Source organism: Podarcis filfolensis, assembly GCF_964270895.1.
Source record: "Podarcis filfolensis genome assembly, chromosome: 16".
Taxonomy (NCBI): domain Eukaryota; kingdom Metazoa; phylum Chordata; class Lepidosauria; order Squamata; family Lacertidae; genus Podarcis; species Podarcis filfolensis.
In genome coordinates, this window is record NC_139620.1 from 14,378,741 (window position 1) to 14,398,064 (window position 19,324).

General features: G+C 45.3%; 2 protein-coding genes across 4 annotated transcripts in view; both read right to left on the reverse strand.

The window, feature by feature from the left end:
- Positions 1-9,460, reverse strand: part of POLA2 (DNA polymerase alpha 2, accessory subunit) — a 29,156-nt gene extending 19,696 nt beyond the window's left edge. Inside the window, exons 1-10 of the mRNA XM_083591803.1 lie at positions 9,245-9,460; positions 8,163-8,287; positions 7,113-7,198; positions 6,556-6,613; positions 5,195-5,301; positions 3,241-3,434; positions 2,462-2,550; positions 1,342-1,497; positions 698-760; positions 419-461 (exon numbers count right to left, since the gene is read on the reverse strand). Of these exons, the coding sequence (XP_083447929.1) occupies positions 419-461; positions 698-760; positions 1,342-1,497; positions 2,462-2,550; positions 3,241-3,434; positions 5,195-5,301; positions 6,556-6,613; positions 7,113-7,198; positions 8,163-8,287; positions 9,245-9,341 (1,018 nt within the window). The 5' untranslated portion in view covers positions 9,342-9,460. The remainder of the gene's footprint in view (positions 1-418; positions 462-697; positions 761-1,341; positions 1,498-2,461; positions 2,551-3,240; positions 3,435-5,194; positions 5,302-6,555; positions 6,614-7,112; positions 7,199-8,162; positions 8,288-9,244) is intronic.
- Positions 9,461-10,780: 1,320 nt separating this feature from the next.
- On the reverse strand, positions 10,781-18,874 carry LOC310752090 (solute carrier family 22 member 20-like). 3 transcript variants are annotated; one of them, XM_083591826.1, is made up of 11 exons: positions 18,544-18,874; positions 18,018-18,446; positions 17,537-17,640; positions 17,168-17,322; positions 16,429-16,597; positions 15,855-15,978; positions 14,952-15,067; positions 14,229-14,440; positions 12,447-12,555; positions 12,062-12,265; positions 10,781-11,693 (listed from the first exon to the last, which is right to left on the reverse strand). In XM_083591826.1, the coding sequence occupies exons 2-11, from the start codon at positions 18,426-18,428 to the stop codon at positions 11,609-11,611; spliced, it is 1,689 nt and encodes a 562-aa protein (XP_083447952.1). In that variant the 5' UTR covers positions 18,429-18,446; positions 18,544-18,874; the 3' UTR covers positions 10,781-11,608. The 3 variants fall into 3 exon arrangements, 2 of the variants coding, with proteins under 2 accessions (XP_083447952.1, XP_083447953.1); XR_014542836.1 differs by lacking the exon at positions 14,952-15,067 and having other exon boundaries at positions 18,018-18,874; XM_083591827.1 differs by lacking the exon at positions 17,168-17,322 and having other exon boundaries at positions 16,559-16,597; positions 18,018-18,874.
- Positions 18,875-19,324: the final 450 nt, after the last annotated feature.

The following is a 19,324-nucleotide window of genomic DNA, read 5'->3' on the forward strand; positions in this document are numbered from 1 at the left end:
TGGAAAGGCGGCATACAAACAAAATGGTGATGAATTTGGGGAGTTAGAGCTGGAGGACTGTGACGAGGGTCTCCATGGGATGGGGATAGCAGATTCTGAACCCCAAGAGATCCCTGATCCCTGGGAGGGTCCCAGCAGGCTAGAGGGCGGAGACCTGCCCTCTGAAGGAGGCTCAAGGGAGCTCTCAGAAACACCTCCTGTTACCTCCCTGACTCCTCAACTTTTCCAGCTGAGAAGCTGCTTCTGGAGCCAGCTTCTGGTTGTAAGTATCAATGTGGGGGCTGGCTGCTGGCATGCGGCCCCCAGACTGTTGCCCATGAGTCAATGTGGCCCTCAGGTTGAAAAGCTTTCCCACCCCTGTTTTGGGCAAGGTTGAGACCCAGCCCCTCCTCTCTTTGAAGCACTGGGTCTAACTCACCTTCCGCTTGATCCACAGGCTGATAAAAAGGAAGCGGTACGCCCTGAGGGAGGGTGGGGGAAGAGAAAAAAGGGGGGGGGAGTTAAATGTGCTTCCATCTTCCTTTAAAAAGAGAGAAAAGATCCATATCTCCATGATGCTTGCAACTTTCTCCCCTCTCTGTCTCGCTATACCAAGCCTCTGCAAATAATGCGGTTCTGAGAACAGAATAACCTGACTTCAAGGTCATGAAATGTGGTAGGGAAATGCATTGAAAAATAATAATAAAAAAAATATCACCTCATACAGCTTGGACGCGACCAGCCTCTCCCCAGTACTGTTCATGCCTTCCATAACCACAACCTGGAAGATGTAAGGGGGAAATAAGACAGGCAATCAACGTCAACCTTTGTTTATTTTCACTGCAGGAAAGAGACGGTGGCAAAAGCAAGAAATGCGTTCACAATTTATTTACTTTTCTCAAGGCAGGCAAGTCTTCTGAAAGACAAATTCATGGGCGATAAGGCTTTGAATGGCTACTAGCCACAATGGCTACATTTCATTTCTGCTGTCCCCTTGGCTGTGAGTCCTGGAAAATCTGCTCCCGGCCTTGCAGGCCTGTTCCCACCTGGCCTGGGAGAGAAGGGCCCAGACTAACTCCAGCTACGAAAGCTGAGGCGGATGAACAAAATCTTGTGCTGGGTATTGTTTAGGGTGTTTTGTTGGCTGGGGTGGGGGGTTAGTTGCCGTTATTGACATAGATTTTTGGTATCTTTGTTTCAGATCGAATTATAATTTGTGTGGAAATTGTTCAGCTTGGCTGTGTACTTTTTCTGTTTTATTTATCATGACTACTTTTGTTCTTTGTGGAAAGGTGGTTCATAAATTAATAAATTATCATGAAAACACACACACACACACACCCCACTTCCCAAATGCCTCACCTGTCCTGGGAAGAGCGAATACTCCTGGAGTTCAGATACATCCACAGGTACCAGGCCTCCCGAGGAGTGCTCCTGATCCCCTTCCAAGATGACGGACTTGGCGTTCAGCTTCCCGTTGGAATCGCAGCCGATCTGGCCCAGGACAGTGACTGGCTCCTTTCCCAGCATCATTCAAAAACAAACAAACAAAGGAACATTTTTTTAAAAGCACTAAAATCCTGAACACAACATATCTCCATGCTACCAAACGGTTGCCTTACAGTCCATCAGATCTAGCCAACACCTGTTGTGAATAGAGAGGGGGGTAACTTCATGGGCCTACATCATGCATAGGCAAACTAAGGCCTGGGGGCCAGATCCGGCCCAACTGCCTTCCAAATCCGGCCCACGGACGGTCCAGGAATCAGCATGCTTTTACATGAGTAGAATGTGTCCTTTTATTTAAAATGCATCTCTGGGTTATTTGTGGGGCTTGCCTGATGTTTTTACATGAGTAGATTGTGTGCTTTTATTTAAAATGCATCTCTGAGTTATTTGTGGGGCATAGGAATTCGTTCTTTTTTTTTCCAAAATACAGTCCAGCCCACCACAAGGTCTGAGGGACAGTGAACAGGCCCCCTGCTAAAAAAAGTATGCTGGCCCCTGGCCTACATTAAGGAGAAATTAGTTTGATATAACCCAGTAAAGTCTAATCTGGTTCACAAATTGGAAGGATTGCAATTCTTTCCTCCCCAAACAGGACCAGCATGGTAACGATAAGCTAACTGATGGCACTTTTGCAAAGCACTGAGTGGGGCTTGGAAGGGGCCAGCGATCAGGAAAGCCACGGTGTTCACAAACTCCCGTTCGGCCCAGCCACGTCTTTACCTGCCCCACAACAGACATCAAATGTAGAGTGTTAAGGGCATGGGCTTGGCAGAAACGGCTTCGCTGGCCAAATGGAGAGGCCTGGCAGTGACATGGAGGCTTGGAAACCTGAGATTCTCCACTGCTAGTTTAAAGCAACTGTTTCTCTGAGCATGTGCAGAATGCTCACAAACTTCACTGGATAACTTTAGATAAACTCACCCGTGTAAATAATTAAGCTCTAGCACCCGTAAGATATTAGCACAGAGGTTACCTGCACAGGGATGATCAAAGAAGAAAATTCTTCTATTTTGTAGTGTTCCTTCAGTGCCGCACCAAGGTCTTCCATCTTGCAGGAAAGCACTTATTTCATTTTTAGAGGGAGAGAAAGAGGCAGAGAAAGATGGATATCTGTATTAATTATTATTATTATTGCAACATTTTTATTACTATTTCATTTTATATTTTATATAAAACAGAAAACAATTGTAACAACACGCAAAAATTAAAAGATGAAAACAAAAATAAATAGAATAACAAAAGAGATCTATTCCAAAAGAGAAAGTATTTTGTTTGAGAAGTGATGATTAGGGATAGTATTGTATAGTTAATTTCACTTCATTTTTGTTCATGCTTTTGTTTTTCCTTACTTTTTGTTTTTATTTCCTCTTGTTATTTTTGCTTTGTTTCTTTGTTTTCTGTAGATTTGTTTGTTATGTCGAGTCTTGTTTGTATTTGCACAAAACTCCATTTTTAAAAAAATTACAAGACGAAAACTGTAAAGTAGGCATGTAGAATGAGTAGCTGCACATAAATTAAAATAACAAAGTCCAAGTAAAAACTATCAACATTGTTAGATCATCAAGTATTGTTCCAGACTACACCTTAAGCTGGCCTGGTGACATGCAGGCAGTTAGCGCAGATCCTAAAAAAACCAGGAGTTCTGCAAGTACCTGTCAGTGCACCAGCTATCACATTCTGCACTAGCTGGATCATGTCCAGTAGATTTTCCATATACAAGTAGAAACAGATAGAGGGTTTTCTAAAAATTACCTTCACGGTTATCCACAAGTTCCTGGAACATGAATTTGTAGGGCTTGGTGAGGGAATCTTGGGGGGAATGGAAGAGGTTCACAAAGGTGATGAAGCCGCCATTTCCCCTCCAGGAGGTTCCCTGCACAGAGCCAAAGGAGGTGACAACCTCTCCACGGTTGCTTCGAGAACCATACTTCTGTGAAGGGGTAGCCCTTGAGGGGAGGCAAGCAAGGGGAAGAAGAGAAACAATTTTTAAAAATTCAGGAAAACCTGGTCACTTCCTTGATTTCAACATCGATATTTTACAAGTATTGCCCAGTGTTAAATAGTTTTATCCAATTGCAACTGGGTCTTTAATCTGGTAAAAGGTAAAGGGACCCCCGACCATTAGGTCCAGTCGTGGTCGACTCTGGGGTTGCAGCGCTCATCTCACTTTATTGGCCAAGGGAGCCGGTGTACAGCTTCCGGGTCATGTGGCCAGCATGACTAAGCTGCTTCTGGCGAACCAGAGCAGTGCACAGAAAGGCCGTTTACCTTCCCGCCGGAGCAGTACCTATTTATCAACTTGCACTTTGATGTGCTTTCAAACTCCTAGGTTGGCAGGAGCAGGGACCAAGCAATGGGAGCTCACCCCGTTGCGGGGATTCGAACCGCCGACCTTCTGATCGGCAAGTGCTAGGCTCTGTGCTTTAACCCACAGTGCCACCCGCGTCCCCCTGAGTAATCAACAAAAACCTTAGTAGGGGTATGAGATGTGAGGCATTTTTTTCCTCTGGTAGGTTACTGCAGAAAAGGCATGGAACAAAAAGTAGAAGGGGAAATCTGTCTTTAACAGCAGCTTGCACCGTATTTAAGTGTCTAAAAGATGCACCATGGTTTGTGATTGACTAACAGGCTAAGACCAGGAGCTATGATTTGAGTTTGCGCCAACTAGAACTTAGTATCACATCTGAAGGGACAAACCACTGTTCTGTCTCTGAAGGCCGCAGCACCTGAAGCGTTAAAGCAGGTGGCAAAGAACACACACACAAAAAGCAGACAAGAAGCTCAGAGCCACTGTTTCCTCAGTCTGTTGTTGGAAGCTCTGAACCATAGCTTGGGGCATGCTCTCTGAAATGAGCTGAGGAGGAATAAGCAATAAGGTTGCGGCCAATTAAGTCAGGCTCAGAGTGGTCCTATTGAAATCGATGGACTTTAAAGTTATTCAGGTTTTATCTTCATTTAAGAGAAGCACTGTTCAGGTGCCCAGCCTAATCTAAATGTGACTGGAAGTGCGCAAACCAACTCCCCCTGCACGCTAGACACAGCCACTCCAACTGTTGAATGTTTTCGGCATGAAAGTCAAGGTGCAACCAGTACAGAGGAGATATTGGGGGTGTGGCTCCCATGCATGCACCCAGCCCCCCTACACACATTAAGCCTCCACCCAGCAACATTTCCCAGTGATTTATGTAGCAGAGATATGGGCTCTTAAATCAGTTTTATGCCTGTGGTGCAGATATGCTGCTAGGGTTAGTTTTAGGGCTGCAGCGAGGATTAGGGTTAGGATTCTTTTTCTAGGAAAGGCTTTCCCTGTAATAAACCCAGCATCTAAAACAAAACAAAAACTTTCCCAATTCACCCAACCAAGTTGGCACAACAAGAGGACCTCCAGCAAATTCAGCATGTGGCAAATCAACCCAAGGATTGGCGCCACCACAGCTAGACACGCATCACGCTCAACTGGCAAAGTGAAAGCAGCAGTTACTAAGCCTCTGTACCAAGACTTGGTTTGCTGCACCTCAAAGCTCCACCAGAAATGGGTCCATTTTCAGCTGCAATGCATTTGTGCAGCAGCTGGAATGGGCCCTCTTCTTTAAGGACACTTTGACATCTCTGAACAAGAGGCAGGTTCCGAGTCCTTCGGAGAAGAAACGCTGGCTAATCAAAGAACGAGATGGGCCACACATTTACGGGCTGCGTCAAGGCATACCTGGGCGAGAAGCTGCTGGGGGAGAAGGCCAGGCGGGGACTGCAGTTGGAGACAGTCCGCTTGGAACGTGGGTTTTCCGGTGTGGTAATCACCCGCTTCTGAGATCCCTGCAAGACAGTAAAGGGTAGAGCAGCTCAGCCTCACAGAGAGCCTTGTTGGAAGCACAGGAGTTAGAACATTGGTCCATGTAGCCTAGTACTGTCTACACTGGCTGGCAGAAGCACTGCAGTGTTTTAGATGGGGGATAATTCACAAGTCTACCTGCTTTCTGTCCTGAATCTCCCATCATCCAGCATCATTGGGTTCTAGTGTTATATGAGAGAGGGAGAAAAACTGGCTCTACACTGTACATCATTTGTGTTTTATCACCTTCCTTGCCTTTATTTTTTTAAAAAAGACTAAACTAAAAACATCTGGATGGCTGTTTTCTGCTCTGATTGGCAGTGGCTCACCAGGATCTCAGACAGAGATGTCTCCCAGTCCCAGATGAAGAAAATTCAGGACACACAACAGAAGTCCTTTGCACAGCACACGAACTAGGAAATTTGCTCCAGCGAAAGGCAGCAAGGGCCAAAAGAGGGGTAGACAAATTATTGAGTCAGTATAGCTCAGGTTGGTAGAGCATGAGACTCTTAATCTCAGGGTTGTGGGTTCAAGCCCCACGTTGGGCAAAAGATTCCTGCACTGCAGAAGTTGATCCCTTCCAACTCTGCAATTTTGTGATTCTATGCAGCTAATCAGTGGCTACTAGTCACAATAACTAATCCAAGTTCTCCTTCCACAGTCAGAGGCAGTATGTCTTTTGCTACCAATTGTTGGTGCTGTTGCACTCAGGTCCTGCTTGCTATAGATATCTGGTTGGCCACTGTGAGAGAAGTTTGCACCCCATATTAGCTCTACTTAGAGGACACCCAATGAAATTAATGAGCACAACTAACTTGAGCCCATTAATTTCATTGGGTCTACTCTAAGTAGAAATTAGTTGGATACAGCCCTGGGTGCTGGATTTCTAGATGTGCCCTTGCCTTGCCCCAGTATTGCTCTTATTGATACAAATCAATATAAAATGCAAATACAAATATACCATACAAAAATTGTCCCAGCACAAAAGCAGGTCTCTGCCTGACAGCTTAGACAGTTGACACAAGCCAGAGAGGATAAAAATTGGACTAGATAGATAAATAGTCTGATGTGATTTAAAGGTAGCACAGAGGCAAGGCACCTTCTTTGAATGCAGGAGGTCACAGGTGCACGCAGCTTTCTAAGTTGCAATGTTCCTGCATCAGCCTACGTGTGCAAGATGCGTTGTGAGCTCGTTCCTATGCATGTTCTTCAGAACTTCCTTCCTTCCACATACTTACTTTTGATGGCGACGTGTAGGTATCTAGAAGGTTTTCTTCCTCCTCCTCTACATCGAGACTAAGAAGAGTCAAGGGAGCCAAACACACACAGAAAATGCATGAGCTAAAATTACATGAGCCATCGTCGCTCACTGGTTGTCCGACCCCCATTGGTCCCACCCAGGAACAGCCAGTGGCAAAGCATGATGGCAGATGTGGTCCACGACCCATGGGGTGCTATTGCACAAGGTGGAGAAGACTACATGGGTGTGGAACATAGGTTACGCTGGTGAAATGCACTTTGCACATGTTTAGATGCTTCTCCTCTTCAGTATTAGTGTGCCTATTTCAAGGCAGAGCACTGAACCCCATAATAGGAGCCACCACAAAAGGGGAAATTGCTCCAATTCACCCCATTTTTAAAATTAGATTTTTTTCTCTCACCCAAACATTAGAAGACAACAGTGGGATACAGAGAGATAAAGCTTGCATTTGATTAGTTTTACCACTAGGGCATTTTGCTGCCATGTTCAAAAGTCCTCTCCATTTGAGTCACACTCAGCTGCTTGGGAGGATACAGTTCTTGGATGCTGTTGACATCTCTGATTTTAGGGTAATGGCTCTCCTTCCTCTTCTGAGGTTTCGTGGATCGCTTGTGCAGCACCTGAAAGAAGAGCACGAGCAGTCGAAACCCCAGGGAAGCCAACACCTCCCAGCATCACAACACTTTTGGCTTAGCCGGCACCAACAGGGCAGACATGGGCACTGCTATGTGCATCAGTACCTGCTATGGCACCCGTAAATATCAGCAATGAAGAAAAGACTGCTTGCTCCTCCTGCAAGTCCCATTAAACATGCCCACATTTCATTGGATGACACCCTCCCTTCTGTTCTGAACAGAGAAGAAATGGAAAGAGCATCTCTCTATGAGCAAGCACCTTTCCCCCATGCACCTGGACCTGGCAAATTTCAAACGCTGACCCTGACTCAAGGGACTGGATCCATAGGCTGGCTAGCACTGCTACTGGCCACTCCCCCCCCCCCGCCCCTGGCCAGCTTAAGGATCCACTGCTTTTGCCACTGCTTCCTAGCAGATCCTGGCTCCCTTCATCCTTCCTGTGCTGTGATGACTCTTCTTCCTAATCAACCATGGGGCAGTGACAGCATGAGATGGTCCAAGCCTTTTGTAGTCTTCCCTGCCTTTCTGCTCTGCACCTCTAACATCAAGGGGAGGGGGTAGCAGTAAGGGGGGTGGGTAGGCGAGCAAAGTGGGCAGGGGCGGCAACCTCTAGCAAAAAAGTCATAACATGAAACGTTAAAAACAAATTGGCATGAAATGCATCAAAATGTAAGTAAAATCTGCTGTTTTAAAATGAACATACACGGTTAAATTGCATGCAAGATGGCACTCTAAAAGTTTTTAGCCAGTGCCATAAACAGTACAGCCCAGGAGACTGCCTAACATCAATAGGCAGGGAGTTTCAGAGGGTAGGGGCTGCCACCTATGCTCCATATAACGTTATACTCCACTGAATGCACCATAGCGGAACTGCCTTTATAGTGGATCTACCTCAAATAGGCAAATCAAAACATCTATCTCCCGCAATTCCTTCAAAAAGCTCACGTACTTCATGTTCAAAGATGTGCAGGGACTCTGCCGTAAGCTTAATGAATTGCTTCGTCATAGCAAAAGCAATTATTTCATCTGCAATCTCATTTTCTTTCAACCTGTACAATGTGCAAAGTTCCACCACTACAAGAGAGAAAGAGAGAGAGGAGTTATTAAACAGCGGTAGTTTATCAGTTCCTCAAGGACATCCCTCTAACAGACAGCGAGATCCACCTCAGTGAAGTGCGATGAAAAAATTCCACCATTAGATTTTTCTGCAGAAAACTTTCCAGTTTTTGAAATTGTCTCATGTAATCAATGAACAGAATACACACAATCCAGTCCAAAATGGGCAACAGAAACCATGCTAGTGAAATCTAAAATCAAAGTTTTAAAATGTATGTATAACTTTTAGCACCTTTGTTGCTTTTCTTAAAATGTAAATAATTGAAGTCTTTTACATTGTATTCCGCTGAAATGTCAAAAAAACAGTTACAAGTATTACAATAAAAATAATTTCCTGGCAAATTTCCTGGATTTGTTTGAATGTAAGATTTAAAGCACATTAACAGTTCAACCCTAATTCCCCTCGTCTGATTCAGGAGGGCAACCCTTCACCATAAGGCCCCAGGGCTGGGTTACAACGATGTTAAAGCCAGCCAAAAACAATTTATTAAGGGGCAGCATTTCAAACAGGCAAAGCTCACAGCTACATTCTCCTGTAGACAGCAGCTACGAGTCACACTGAGCCTCCACATTCAGGGACAGTCTACCTTTGAAGACCAGGTACAGGGAACAACCAACCGTTTCCTTTAGACGGATGTTCTGGCCTGATCCAGGCAAGTCTCATTTTTAAAACTGCCCATCTCTCTGAATCCGCCTCCCTCTTTTCCCCATATCTTCTTTCCCCACTTTCTCTCCACGCCTCTTCCATCCCCCAAAAATCCCCCCAAGTCCACCGCTCTTCCCCACATAGGCAACCGCCTGCTTATCCCAAATTAAGCCCCCTCCAAATAAAAAGCTCCTCAATGAGAACTAGCGCCCTTCCTAGTAAATACCGCCCCCCAATTTATCGCCTTCGCCGTTCTATACGCGGCTCACATTTGTCGGTAAGGGCAGCCCCGTCTTCACCCTCCTCCAAGTCCAGCCCGAAGAGCCTCAGCTCAGCCAACACGTCCTCAACTACCAGCGCCGCCATCGCAGACCTCCTTTCCCGCCACTTTTCTTGGCGGGGTAGGCGGGGAGCGCGCAGCTATTCGGTTATTTACGGCGCCACTTTCCTCGCCTGCAAGAAGAGGGAAAGAGCAGGAAAGAGCGGGAGGGGGCGGAGCTTCAATTCCTGAATGGGCGCATGCCTGTTCTACATTAATGGGAGGAGGTTGCAGAGGAGCATAGAGATGTGTCGTTGCTGCTGCTGTTGCTTGAAACTCCTAGAGTGGCTAAGAACGCCGGGATACCCTTCGACGCTTTGCGGAGTGAAAAAAGGACGGCTGCTTTATAAAGAAGGGTTCTTTTGCATGGCTTTGATTGGCCTGCGCCGTGTAATTCCCTCCCTCGCCCCGCCCCTTCTGCGCCAGAATAAACAGATCTCCTGCTCTTTATAAACGCAAGTATTTTTATTCCCCGCCAAATTAAATAACAGGTCATCATCGGTATCATTCTGATACCTCCCATTACTTTGTGATGGTAAAGCCTTCCCTGTCTTTAATGCTGTATTTTGACTTAATTAATATTTTGACTTAATTAATTAATGAATGGTGGCTGATGAGGGACGTTGCTGATTGGGCTGAGGCTCAACAACCCTGCAATGTAGTACGGTGGGATTATTCTCACATTGGGGACATCATCATCATCATCATTTTATTTATACCCCCCCTCCCCAGCCAAGACCAGGCTCAGGACGGCTAACACTGAATATGAATACAGTAAAAACATTTTTAAAAAAACAAAACAGTTGATTGAAATATAAATCAGAATACAGCTTAAAATGCAGCCTCATTTTAGTGGTAGCCCATAGATCAAAGCCATAAGGGGAGAAAACATCAAATATTCACCGGGGCCAACTATCCATGCTGGTCCTACATGGGCCAGCAAAAAGAGCCGAGGAAAAATTTATATACAAAATCCCATATAAGGTGTTCCATCAAAAAAAATAAATGAGAGGGGGGGTTAGACTGAGTCCAGTCCAAAGGCCAGGTGTAACAGCTCCGTCTTGCAGGCTGGGGCCAGAGCTGCAAAGGCCCTGGCCCTGGTTGAGGCCAATCTAACCTCCTTGGGACTTGGAACTTCCAAAGTGTTGTTATTTATGGACCTTAAGGTCCTCTGCAGGGCATACCAGGAGAGGCGATCCCATAGGTACGAGGGTCCTAGTACCTACAAACTTACCTGCCCGATAGATATGTTTTGGATATGCAGAGGTCTTGATTTATCGGCTTTTGGGTTTTAGGGGGGAAATGTATGATTTTGTTTCATTTACTTATTTTTTCTTTCTTTAGTACTTTTATCACTGCCAATATTACGTTGTGTCAGTTTGTTTCTTTGAAGTGTATGATATTTTGACAGCAGCAATACATTTTTTCTTTCTCTTTTTAAGTGGTTTTAAAATGTAATAAAGATAAGGGTTTTTTTAAAAAAAATAATCAATAGCAGCAGTGGTGCAGTTGGGTACTTAAGAATCCTGTCCTTAATGGACTTCTAGACTGCAGTGTGTTCTATTTAGATGGTAATGTGTATTATTTCATTTACTTCTGAATGAGGTGAATTGCCCACTCTCCTTTCTGGAGCCCTCCTGCTCAGTCTGTTATTGGGACCGTGGACCTCTTTCCCAAAGTCTGACCTGCATGGCACCACAGGGCTTTATTATTGACACAGCATTTCTTCTTAAAGTGTTTGGGTACAAGAATTCCACTTAAAAAACACATCACACACTTTTTGTTGGTTAGGAAAGTGTTGAGGGAGATGCACTAAAAAGTTTGGGCTAAAGCTGTATAGCCTTCACCCCAAACAAATCAATAAATAATGCGGGTCATATAACCTTTCTGCAGGTTTTTAAATCTAATTTGATGTCTGCGCTTACAAACAAAAAAGTTATTGAGTCTCACATGGGGGAAGCTCCCAGCTAAAGAACATTTCAATGAACAAGTGAATTCTACAAATTAAGTGGAGTAAAAAGAAGTCATTTAATTTTGTATGAACTGAATCTTACACCAGACTTTCCCATCATCATCATTACATTTATATCCCACCAGAGGGGGTGGTCCCAAGCTTTCACTCAAAAATCTAAATGTGCCCACAGTTCTAAAAAAGCTGGCGATCCCTGAACTAAGTATCAGCCTCCTGTTTCTCCAGTCTTCTCTCAAAGGAAGATGCTTGGTTTTAGTGCTACCCATTTCCAGTTCTTGAATAACTTTTTCCAGAAATGTGTGGTTTCTTTCTCACAGAGAGAGAGAGAGCGCTATTGCTGTGCTAAACAGATTCTTTGAAAACAGATCTCTCCACTTGCTGGAGGCAAATTTCTTCTACTGTTTCCATCGAGGATACATTTCTAGACCTAAAGGAACAAACACAAGAATACTGATTAGCGCCATGATAATTTTCATTTTATGGACAGTGTGCTATTAATTAATTCATTAATTAATTATCTGTCCTTCACCACAACAGCAGGTTACTGAAACCACCCTACTGTATAAAGGTGAAATTTGCATCCATTGCTCTGCTCACTTTTGCCTTTGGCCTTGCCAACCGCTGACCGGTGGCTCCCCCCATTAGGTTGAGCATAGAAAAATGTGGTGCTCAGACTGAAAATGGTCTCCCCCTCCTCCACTCCATACATGCTAAATGGCATGAAAATACTCTTTGGGTCAGAATCTCATCCTAATCGTTTTTCAACTCCTAACAGGGATGGGAAAGAAAACTTACCTGCGTTCCATCTCTGCGATGGTTTCCAGGAGGGGTAAATGTCTCGTCTCCATCAGGAAGCAGGCAGAGACCCCCGCGAGGAGGGGAGCAGCTCCAAATATAATTGGTGGCAGGACAGGAAAGGAATCCCTAAGCACGTAGACCAGGGGCGCAACCATGGCTCCGAGACGGGCTTGCATGGACACAAATCCCATGCCTGTTTGCCTGGCAAGAAGAAATGCTGGTGTTTATAAGACTAAACTGCTTGAACCCTGTGGCCGTTTATCTGGCAGAAATCATCCCTGACCACTGGTTCTGCTAGCTGCGGATGATGGGAGTTGAAGTCAAAAAACAGCTGGAGACCCAAGTTTGGGAAACCCTGGTTTAGATGATACTAGCTTCTCACCTGATTTCTGTCGGGTAGAGCTCCCCAGAATACAGATATGCACCAATAAAGGAACTGGCAAGGCACCCTTTCCCTAGTGCTGCCTGCACAGTACGCAACGTTTGCAGTTCTGCAGGAAGGAGAAATATATAGAATGAACGAAACCTTGTTGTTTACAGCCATGGGCCGTCACAATATAAATACAACAAACTGTCTTTTTGACCTATCGAACAGGCAGTCACACACACACCCCTCATGTACACACACAAAATAAAACAGAAAAATAATACTCCCGCCACCAGTGTAAATCACATAATTGCTCATTTACAACAAACTATAAAGCTATTAAAATTCATTAGGCTAGTCCTACTCTGAGCAGACCCACTAAAGTTAGTGAACCTGACCACCTTAGCGGCATTCATTTCAGTAGGTCTGCTCTGAGTAAAACTAGCATTGGAAGGACACACAACCACCTCCCTTTGCCTTACCTTGGGCTCTAATAATGCTTCTTATTTTCCTGGATGGAGAGGGATGTGTGTGGCTGAAGAAGCTAGCAAACCTACTGTACAAGGGCAAAATTCTCACTGACTGCTCCAAACACTTTGGGCTCTGGCCGTGTCCATCACTAGTATATAGCTCCACAAGAGGATGCTCAGAAGGGACTGTGTTCCTAAGTCTGAAAATGTTTCTGTACCCCTGAGCTAGATGGACCAATGGCCTGGGCTCAGTCTGAGGAATCTTCCTATCTTACTACAGTATATGCTGCCTTTCCTCCAAGGAGCTCAATTCAACCCCCCACCCCACCCATTTTAACTTCACAATAAACATGTGGGGTAGGTTAGATTGAGGGTGTGAAGCCTGAGGTCACACAGTGAGCGAGAGCGGTGGTCTAGGACTGAAGAGAGTTTGGTTCCCCCTTCAGCCGCTGTGCACCCTGGGATTCTGTGGGCACATTTGCCACCCTGCGAGACTACTGTGAGCACCACAAGCACACCCACACACCCACAAACAAACAGGCACTGCAACCTGTTTTATAGGCTATAATGGAAGTGTCTTTCAAGCCTAATTTCAGCAGGGAGCAGGGACCCTATGGGACCAAGGAATAGCTCTACAGGCGCATGTGTGCCTAATGGAACTGGGTTGGTGGCCCCTGCTCAAGCCGCAACACTGCATGGCTGATATCAAGGGTGACAGCAGTACAGCTCACAGGTTGATAGGATGGACTGAGCACAATATTCATGCGAAAACAGATTAGACAAATTCCTGGAGGCTATCGGTGGCTACTAGCCATGGCTGTGTTTTACTTCCAGCATTGGAGGCCATGTGCATCAGAATGCCACTCACTGTGGATCACATGTAGAAGAGGAGAAGAAGAGTTTGGATTTGATATCCTGCTTTATCACTACCCTAAGGAGTCTCAAAGCGGCTAACAATCTCCTTTCCCTTCCTCCCCCACAACAAACACTCTGTGAGGTGAGTGAGGCTGAGAGACTTCAGAGAAGTGTGACTAGCCCAAGGTCACCCAGCAGCTGCATGTGGAGGAGCGGGGAAGCAAACCCGGTTCACCAGATTACAAGTCCACTGTTCTTAACCACTACACCACACTGGCTCTCGGTGAAGTTGTGCTATTTTGGGGTTTCCCTTAGGCATCTGGTTGGCTACTGTGAGAACAGGAGTTTGGCTTTGATAAGCCACTGGCCTGATCCAGCAGCCAGACTCTTTTTGATGTTTTGATGAAAACTCATAGCATGGAGCATCAGTGACCCAAGCAGATGCAGGTCAAAAACCCATAAAGCAACTTGCCGTCTGGCACAAACATGTTGACGAACACCAGGAGCCCAGCGAGGGATAGGAAGCCGGCCATGGTAAGGCGGCGCCCGATGAAGACCATGGCAAGGGTGGACAGCAGCACAACGGGAAGGTCGATCGCTCCAAACAACACCTGCACCACAAAGATGTTCAGGCCAAATTTTTGCACGTCCATCGCCAAGCCGTAAGAAAAGGAACTGGAAAACCTAGGTAGAGTGGGAAACAAGCTTAAGTTGCAAATTTAAAGGCTGAATTTATGCAATGATGAATAATAAAATCGTCATCATTATTATTATTGTTAATATTAATATTTTTATTATTTATATCCCACCCATCTGGCTGGGTGTCGGCAATGCATATTATGCACACACTATTATTATTACTATTGCTACTAATGAGTGATCATTGCTGCTGCTGCTACGACTCAGCACTTACAAAGCATCTAAGATGTTCTAAATATGGCCCTTAAAAAAAACAACAACTCCACAGCCTCTGCCTGCTTATTACAATGTAATAGGCACAATACAAAATTACTATGATTAGTAGTATTTAACGCATAAACCACCTCATATGTTATTGGGTTGCCATCATACTTCCGTGTTCTGAGAAGAGGCTCAAAGCATAAGAGGAAAGAAAGGGCAATCCTTGACTTGTCTCCTCTATTCAATTACTGTTTCCCTCTTCAGATAAAAACAACAGAGGTCCTCTTGCACTCACCAGACAACCATGAGGCAGCAGGTGACCCTCCGCAAGATTGGACTGCGAAACAGGTCGAAGGCAGTGCGCCGGGATTTCAGACTTGCAGCTTCCATCTGCATGTGGGAATGCAATACCTGTGCAAGACGGTGGAAAATGAGTGGAAGGAATGTGGCAGGCCTGGGGAGGGGCCTTAATCCAGAAGAAAGAGTGCAGATTGAGGCTTTGGTGGTCTCAAGTTGAACCCCAACATACCTGTCACCTTCTGTCCTAGCCTAATAATAATATCCTGCCCATCCGGCTGGGTTTTCCCAGACACTCTGGGCAGCTTCCAGCAAAATATAAAAACAATGAAATGTCAAACATTTAAAACTTCCCTCTAAGCAATGCCAGGCCTCCATTTTAATTTCCCAGAATGCTCTGGCTTGTGACCCTCTGTGGCACTGTGGGGGGAAATAGCTACACCCAGCTGTCTAGAGCCTCTACTGCTCCCTCTTGCCCAGGGGGCGTTGCTAAGGGTTGGTCTATGAGAAGTAAGCCTCAGTTTGCTGCACTGGCAGCTGCCACTTTACATCAAATTACACTGATTATATAAAACGTCTGAGTCACCCTTCAGGGAAAGCCCTCTGAAAAAGATATGTTTTCAACATCTGCCTAAAAGCAAAAATACCAGGGGCCTGTTGCTGGGACCTTCCCCTGAGTTGGACCCCTGCAACTCTCCAATCTGCCCCCACTCCTCTTCTTCATTTGACCAGCCTCTCCACAAAGTCTTCATGGGACTCGTGGCACCTAGGGCTTTAAATACTAAAAGCAAAACTGAACATATTATTACGTTATTATATCATATTTGCTAATGCTAATCTCCTATTATAGAAATTATTATTATTACAAAAAACCAAAGCATTGGTCGATCTCATGGCTAACCTCTTTGTTAATTTTCTCTCCCTCCTTGCTTTTGCCATTTATTGCGGCAACTTTCCTCAGATTCTGGACTGCTACCTGTGCCTTGTTATGAAGCAGGAGCCAGCGTGGTGATTCTGGAAGTTTCCTGACAAGACAGAGATAGATAGATATTATTAACAAGGGGGATGATTAGAAGAAGAAGAAGAAAGCTTGTGTAACGGAGTGTTGTTCACATTTCCAGCCACTCCGTTCCATCCTCCCAGGTGGAACATCTACTCCTCTCTTCCAAAATGAACTCTGCATTCCATGGCCTCACTGACCTGTTTTGGTGGTCCTCCCCCTGCTCCCCAGCACACATACATACACACTGTATACTTTGTTTTGTTCTTCTGCCAACCAAGTCTGTTGACACATCCTCCTAGGTGTGGATGGTGCCATTTTGTCTACATAAGGCACAGCACACACTGCCTGAACATCAGACATGGCAGCCATAAGGTCTTGGCCTAACACAAAATGGCTGCCACATCTACAAGAGCGGAAAAGAGAGAGACACCGAAGCCATACCACGGTCGTATTTGGCAATATCACCCCCTACCATGAACAGACAAAAATGATGAAAAATGGTGCCGAGACGGAGAGTTGGAGCCAGCGCCAGTTTCTGACTCCGTATGCAACTCCTGCCAAGACGATCTGCCCAAAGGTGACAAAATAACCTAAGAGGGCACCTGCCACTGTCCGGCCCTTGTTGGGCATCCACTCCAGAACTAGGAGAGAAGCAAGAGAAACTGTTAAAAGGACTTGCAGTAAAAACCAGGATGAACATTTTTTTATGGGCACATGCAACCGTTTGGCTTCCATGCAGAAAACCCCAGGCACCATAGGCTGACTGCTGATATAAAGCTGAAAGGACATTTGTATCTATAGTGCCTTGTCTGAGGCAGTGGCGTAGCGTGGGGGGTGCAGCGGGGGCCGGCCGCACTGGGCGCAACATCTGGGGTTAGGGCAAATCCACTGGTTAGGGGGCGCAAATCCACGGGTTAGGGGGCGCAAATTACTTGCCTTGCCCCGGGTGCTGACAACCCACGCTACACCACTGGTCTGAGGCTTATCCACACTTCTCTACTCATTCCAGGCATAGGCCTAGTGGCGTAGCAAGGTCAGGTGGCACCCGGTGTGGAAAATTTCTTGTCACCCCCCCCCAAACACACATTGAAATCTAGTTGGACTCCCAAAAGGCTGCCTGTGATCTACCCATTGTCATTGCCAAGAGTTGTTGAGCTTTCCCTGCAAAATCCACACTTTAAATTTGAATTGGAGCAAACCAAACTACTTACTCAAGGACAGAGAATTTAGCATGATTCCTGAAAATGTCATGCCAGCCAGGAAGCGGAAGGCGCAGTAGCTGCTCAAGCTAGGCAGGAATGCTGTGATGGTGCCAGCGATGGCAATTTGCAGATATGACCAGATCAGAGGTTTGCGCCTGCCAAACCTGTCCCCACCCCCAAAAAAGGAGAAGTAGGATGCATTAATTAATATATTGCCTGGTGGTGAGTTATGGGGACAGGATCTAGCTGGGTCTTAGTTTCCTTGGGTCTCCAGCTGTTTTTGGACTACAATCCCCATTCCCTCATCCGGAGACTTCAGGTCAAACCTGGAGGTCTGGCAACCCTACTCACCTAACATTCATCACAACAACCACCCACCTGTCCGATAAGACTCCAAACACCCCAGCCCCAACCAGCACACCAGCCATGTAGAGTGACTGGGCTACATCTCTCAGGTTCTGTAGGTCACACACCAAATTCCACTGGAAGGGAGAAAGAGGAGAACTGAGTCAATTTTCTCTCCATTGCCTTGAGCCCCTTTGAGGAAAAGCAGAATGCGAACGTAACAAACACATTAGAAACAAGAGGCCCTTTTCAGATCTTATTGTAAAATGGCAGGGTTTACCGTAAATAGCCAAAAGGTACTACTGCAGGGTCTAATACTAATTCTTCCCCAGTTAGACAGGATCTTAATATGATAAATACTGTATATTCTCTTTTAAAAATTAAATCTAAGCCAAACAACCCCAAACGAGTTACTTCATTTGTTATTGGAATGTTTAATTTATATCCCTGCCACTCTGTGTTTTAAAACTGCCTTTCCGTCTTTCATTTCTTGTTGATGATGAAGAAAGCTCACCTCCGTCACAATGGTAGACTCGAACACACTCACATCATAGACCCATCCACCTGTGCAGAGTTCGGTGTGCACCTGTGTGGCAGAGTCCCCAACCTCCACAGTCGCATTTGGGCTCAATAGACGCCACCAACTCATGGCAAACTGGAGACACTTCTCCGGCTTCCAGTTCTGGTCTATGGGAACAGGTGCCTTCAGCAAGACCCCTTCTGCTGTGCTTTGGGTGTAGCTAGAGGGCAAGGTCTGGTTGGTGGGCAGCACAGGCTTGCAATGGTGGTCTGGAATGGCGGCAGTGAAGTTCTGCAGGAAGTTGTGGCAACCAATGAGGCAGACGGAGATCAGCAAGAAGGTGATTTGCAAGATCTGGAAGCGGCCAACTCCTCCGATAGACTCCAAGACATCATTGAATGCCATAACAAAAGTTGAGGATCACTGCGCAATTGGATACAAGAGGCGAGGTTACCTACTTTTCTGGATTTCTCTCCACGTAGGCCAACTTATGGGAAAGCCCTTTGGAGTCAAAGCTTACCCAAGACGAGCAGTTAGCTGTTTTGAAGTTTCCAAGCAGTTTTGAACGCTAAAGCCTTGTAATTGAATCTGAAACGAAACAATAATCTCAATATTTAAAAAACCCAACCTATTATTTTTCCCCCAAATCTAAGTCAGAAATCTAAACACTGAATAACCCAACAACTCCCACTTGTTTTTTCAGACAGAGGAAAACAACCTGCCACTTCTAGTGGTCATTTTAGTCTCCCCTCCCATTACAATTTCTTGCATATTCATCCAGATATGCCTGCACAAAGCTTGTGTTAAGGTCCAATAAGATCCTGTCTTTATCAAGTTTTTGTTCTGATTTGATTGCAGGGAGGTTCTGTTTGTGCAGAAGTTATATGTCTTTTTCTGAATTCCACACTTTTTAGTGTATTTTCCCATCAGTTTCCTAACTCCCCTTCCCAAAAAATTGTTGTTTATTAAAAAAGTTTATCCACTTGAACTGCATAAACTAAGGGCTCACTCACACTTTTGCTTGCTCTGTATTTTGATGGGATTTTATACCAATAAATTCCCCAGGTGTATGAGAACTCCTTTTGTTGTTCCATGGCTATGCCTTTGGAAAATCTGATCTTACCCACTGAATCAGAAGCTTGCTAAGCAAAATCTCTCTTCGGATTTTCCGTACATCTGATAAGATCCAATTCAGCAAGTAAGAGTGGATTTTTGCCGCAGAACAAGGAGAAAAGCTTTCAGATCCAGGGGAATTAATCGGTGCACGATATGATCAAAATTTCCCTTCTGGGCAGGTAAAA

Bases quoted from the DNA above. Each gene is read 5' to 3' on its own strand.
- LOC310752090 (XM_083591826.1), bottom strand. From the start codon at position 18,428: ATGGCATTCAATGATGTCTTGGAGTCTATCGGAGGAGTTGGCCGCTTC. The intron at 17,641-18,017 runs GTGAGCTTTCTT...TCTCCCTTCCAG, and splicing joins AGTCTACCATTGTGACGGAG to TGGAATTTGGTGTGTGACCT. The intron at 15,979-16,428 runs GTAGGGGGTGAT...CTGTCTTGTCAG, and splicing joins ATCATTTTTGTCTGTTCATG to GAAACTTCCAGAATCACCAC.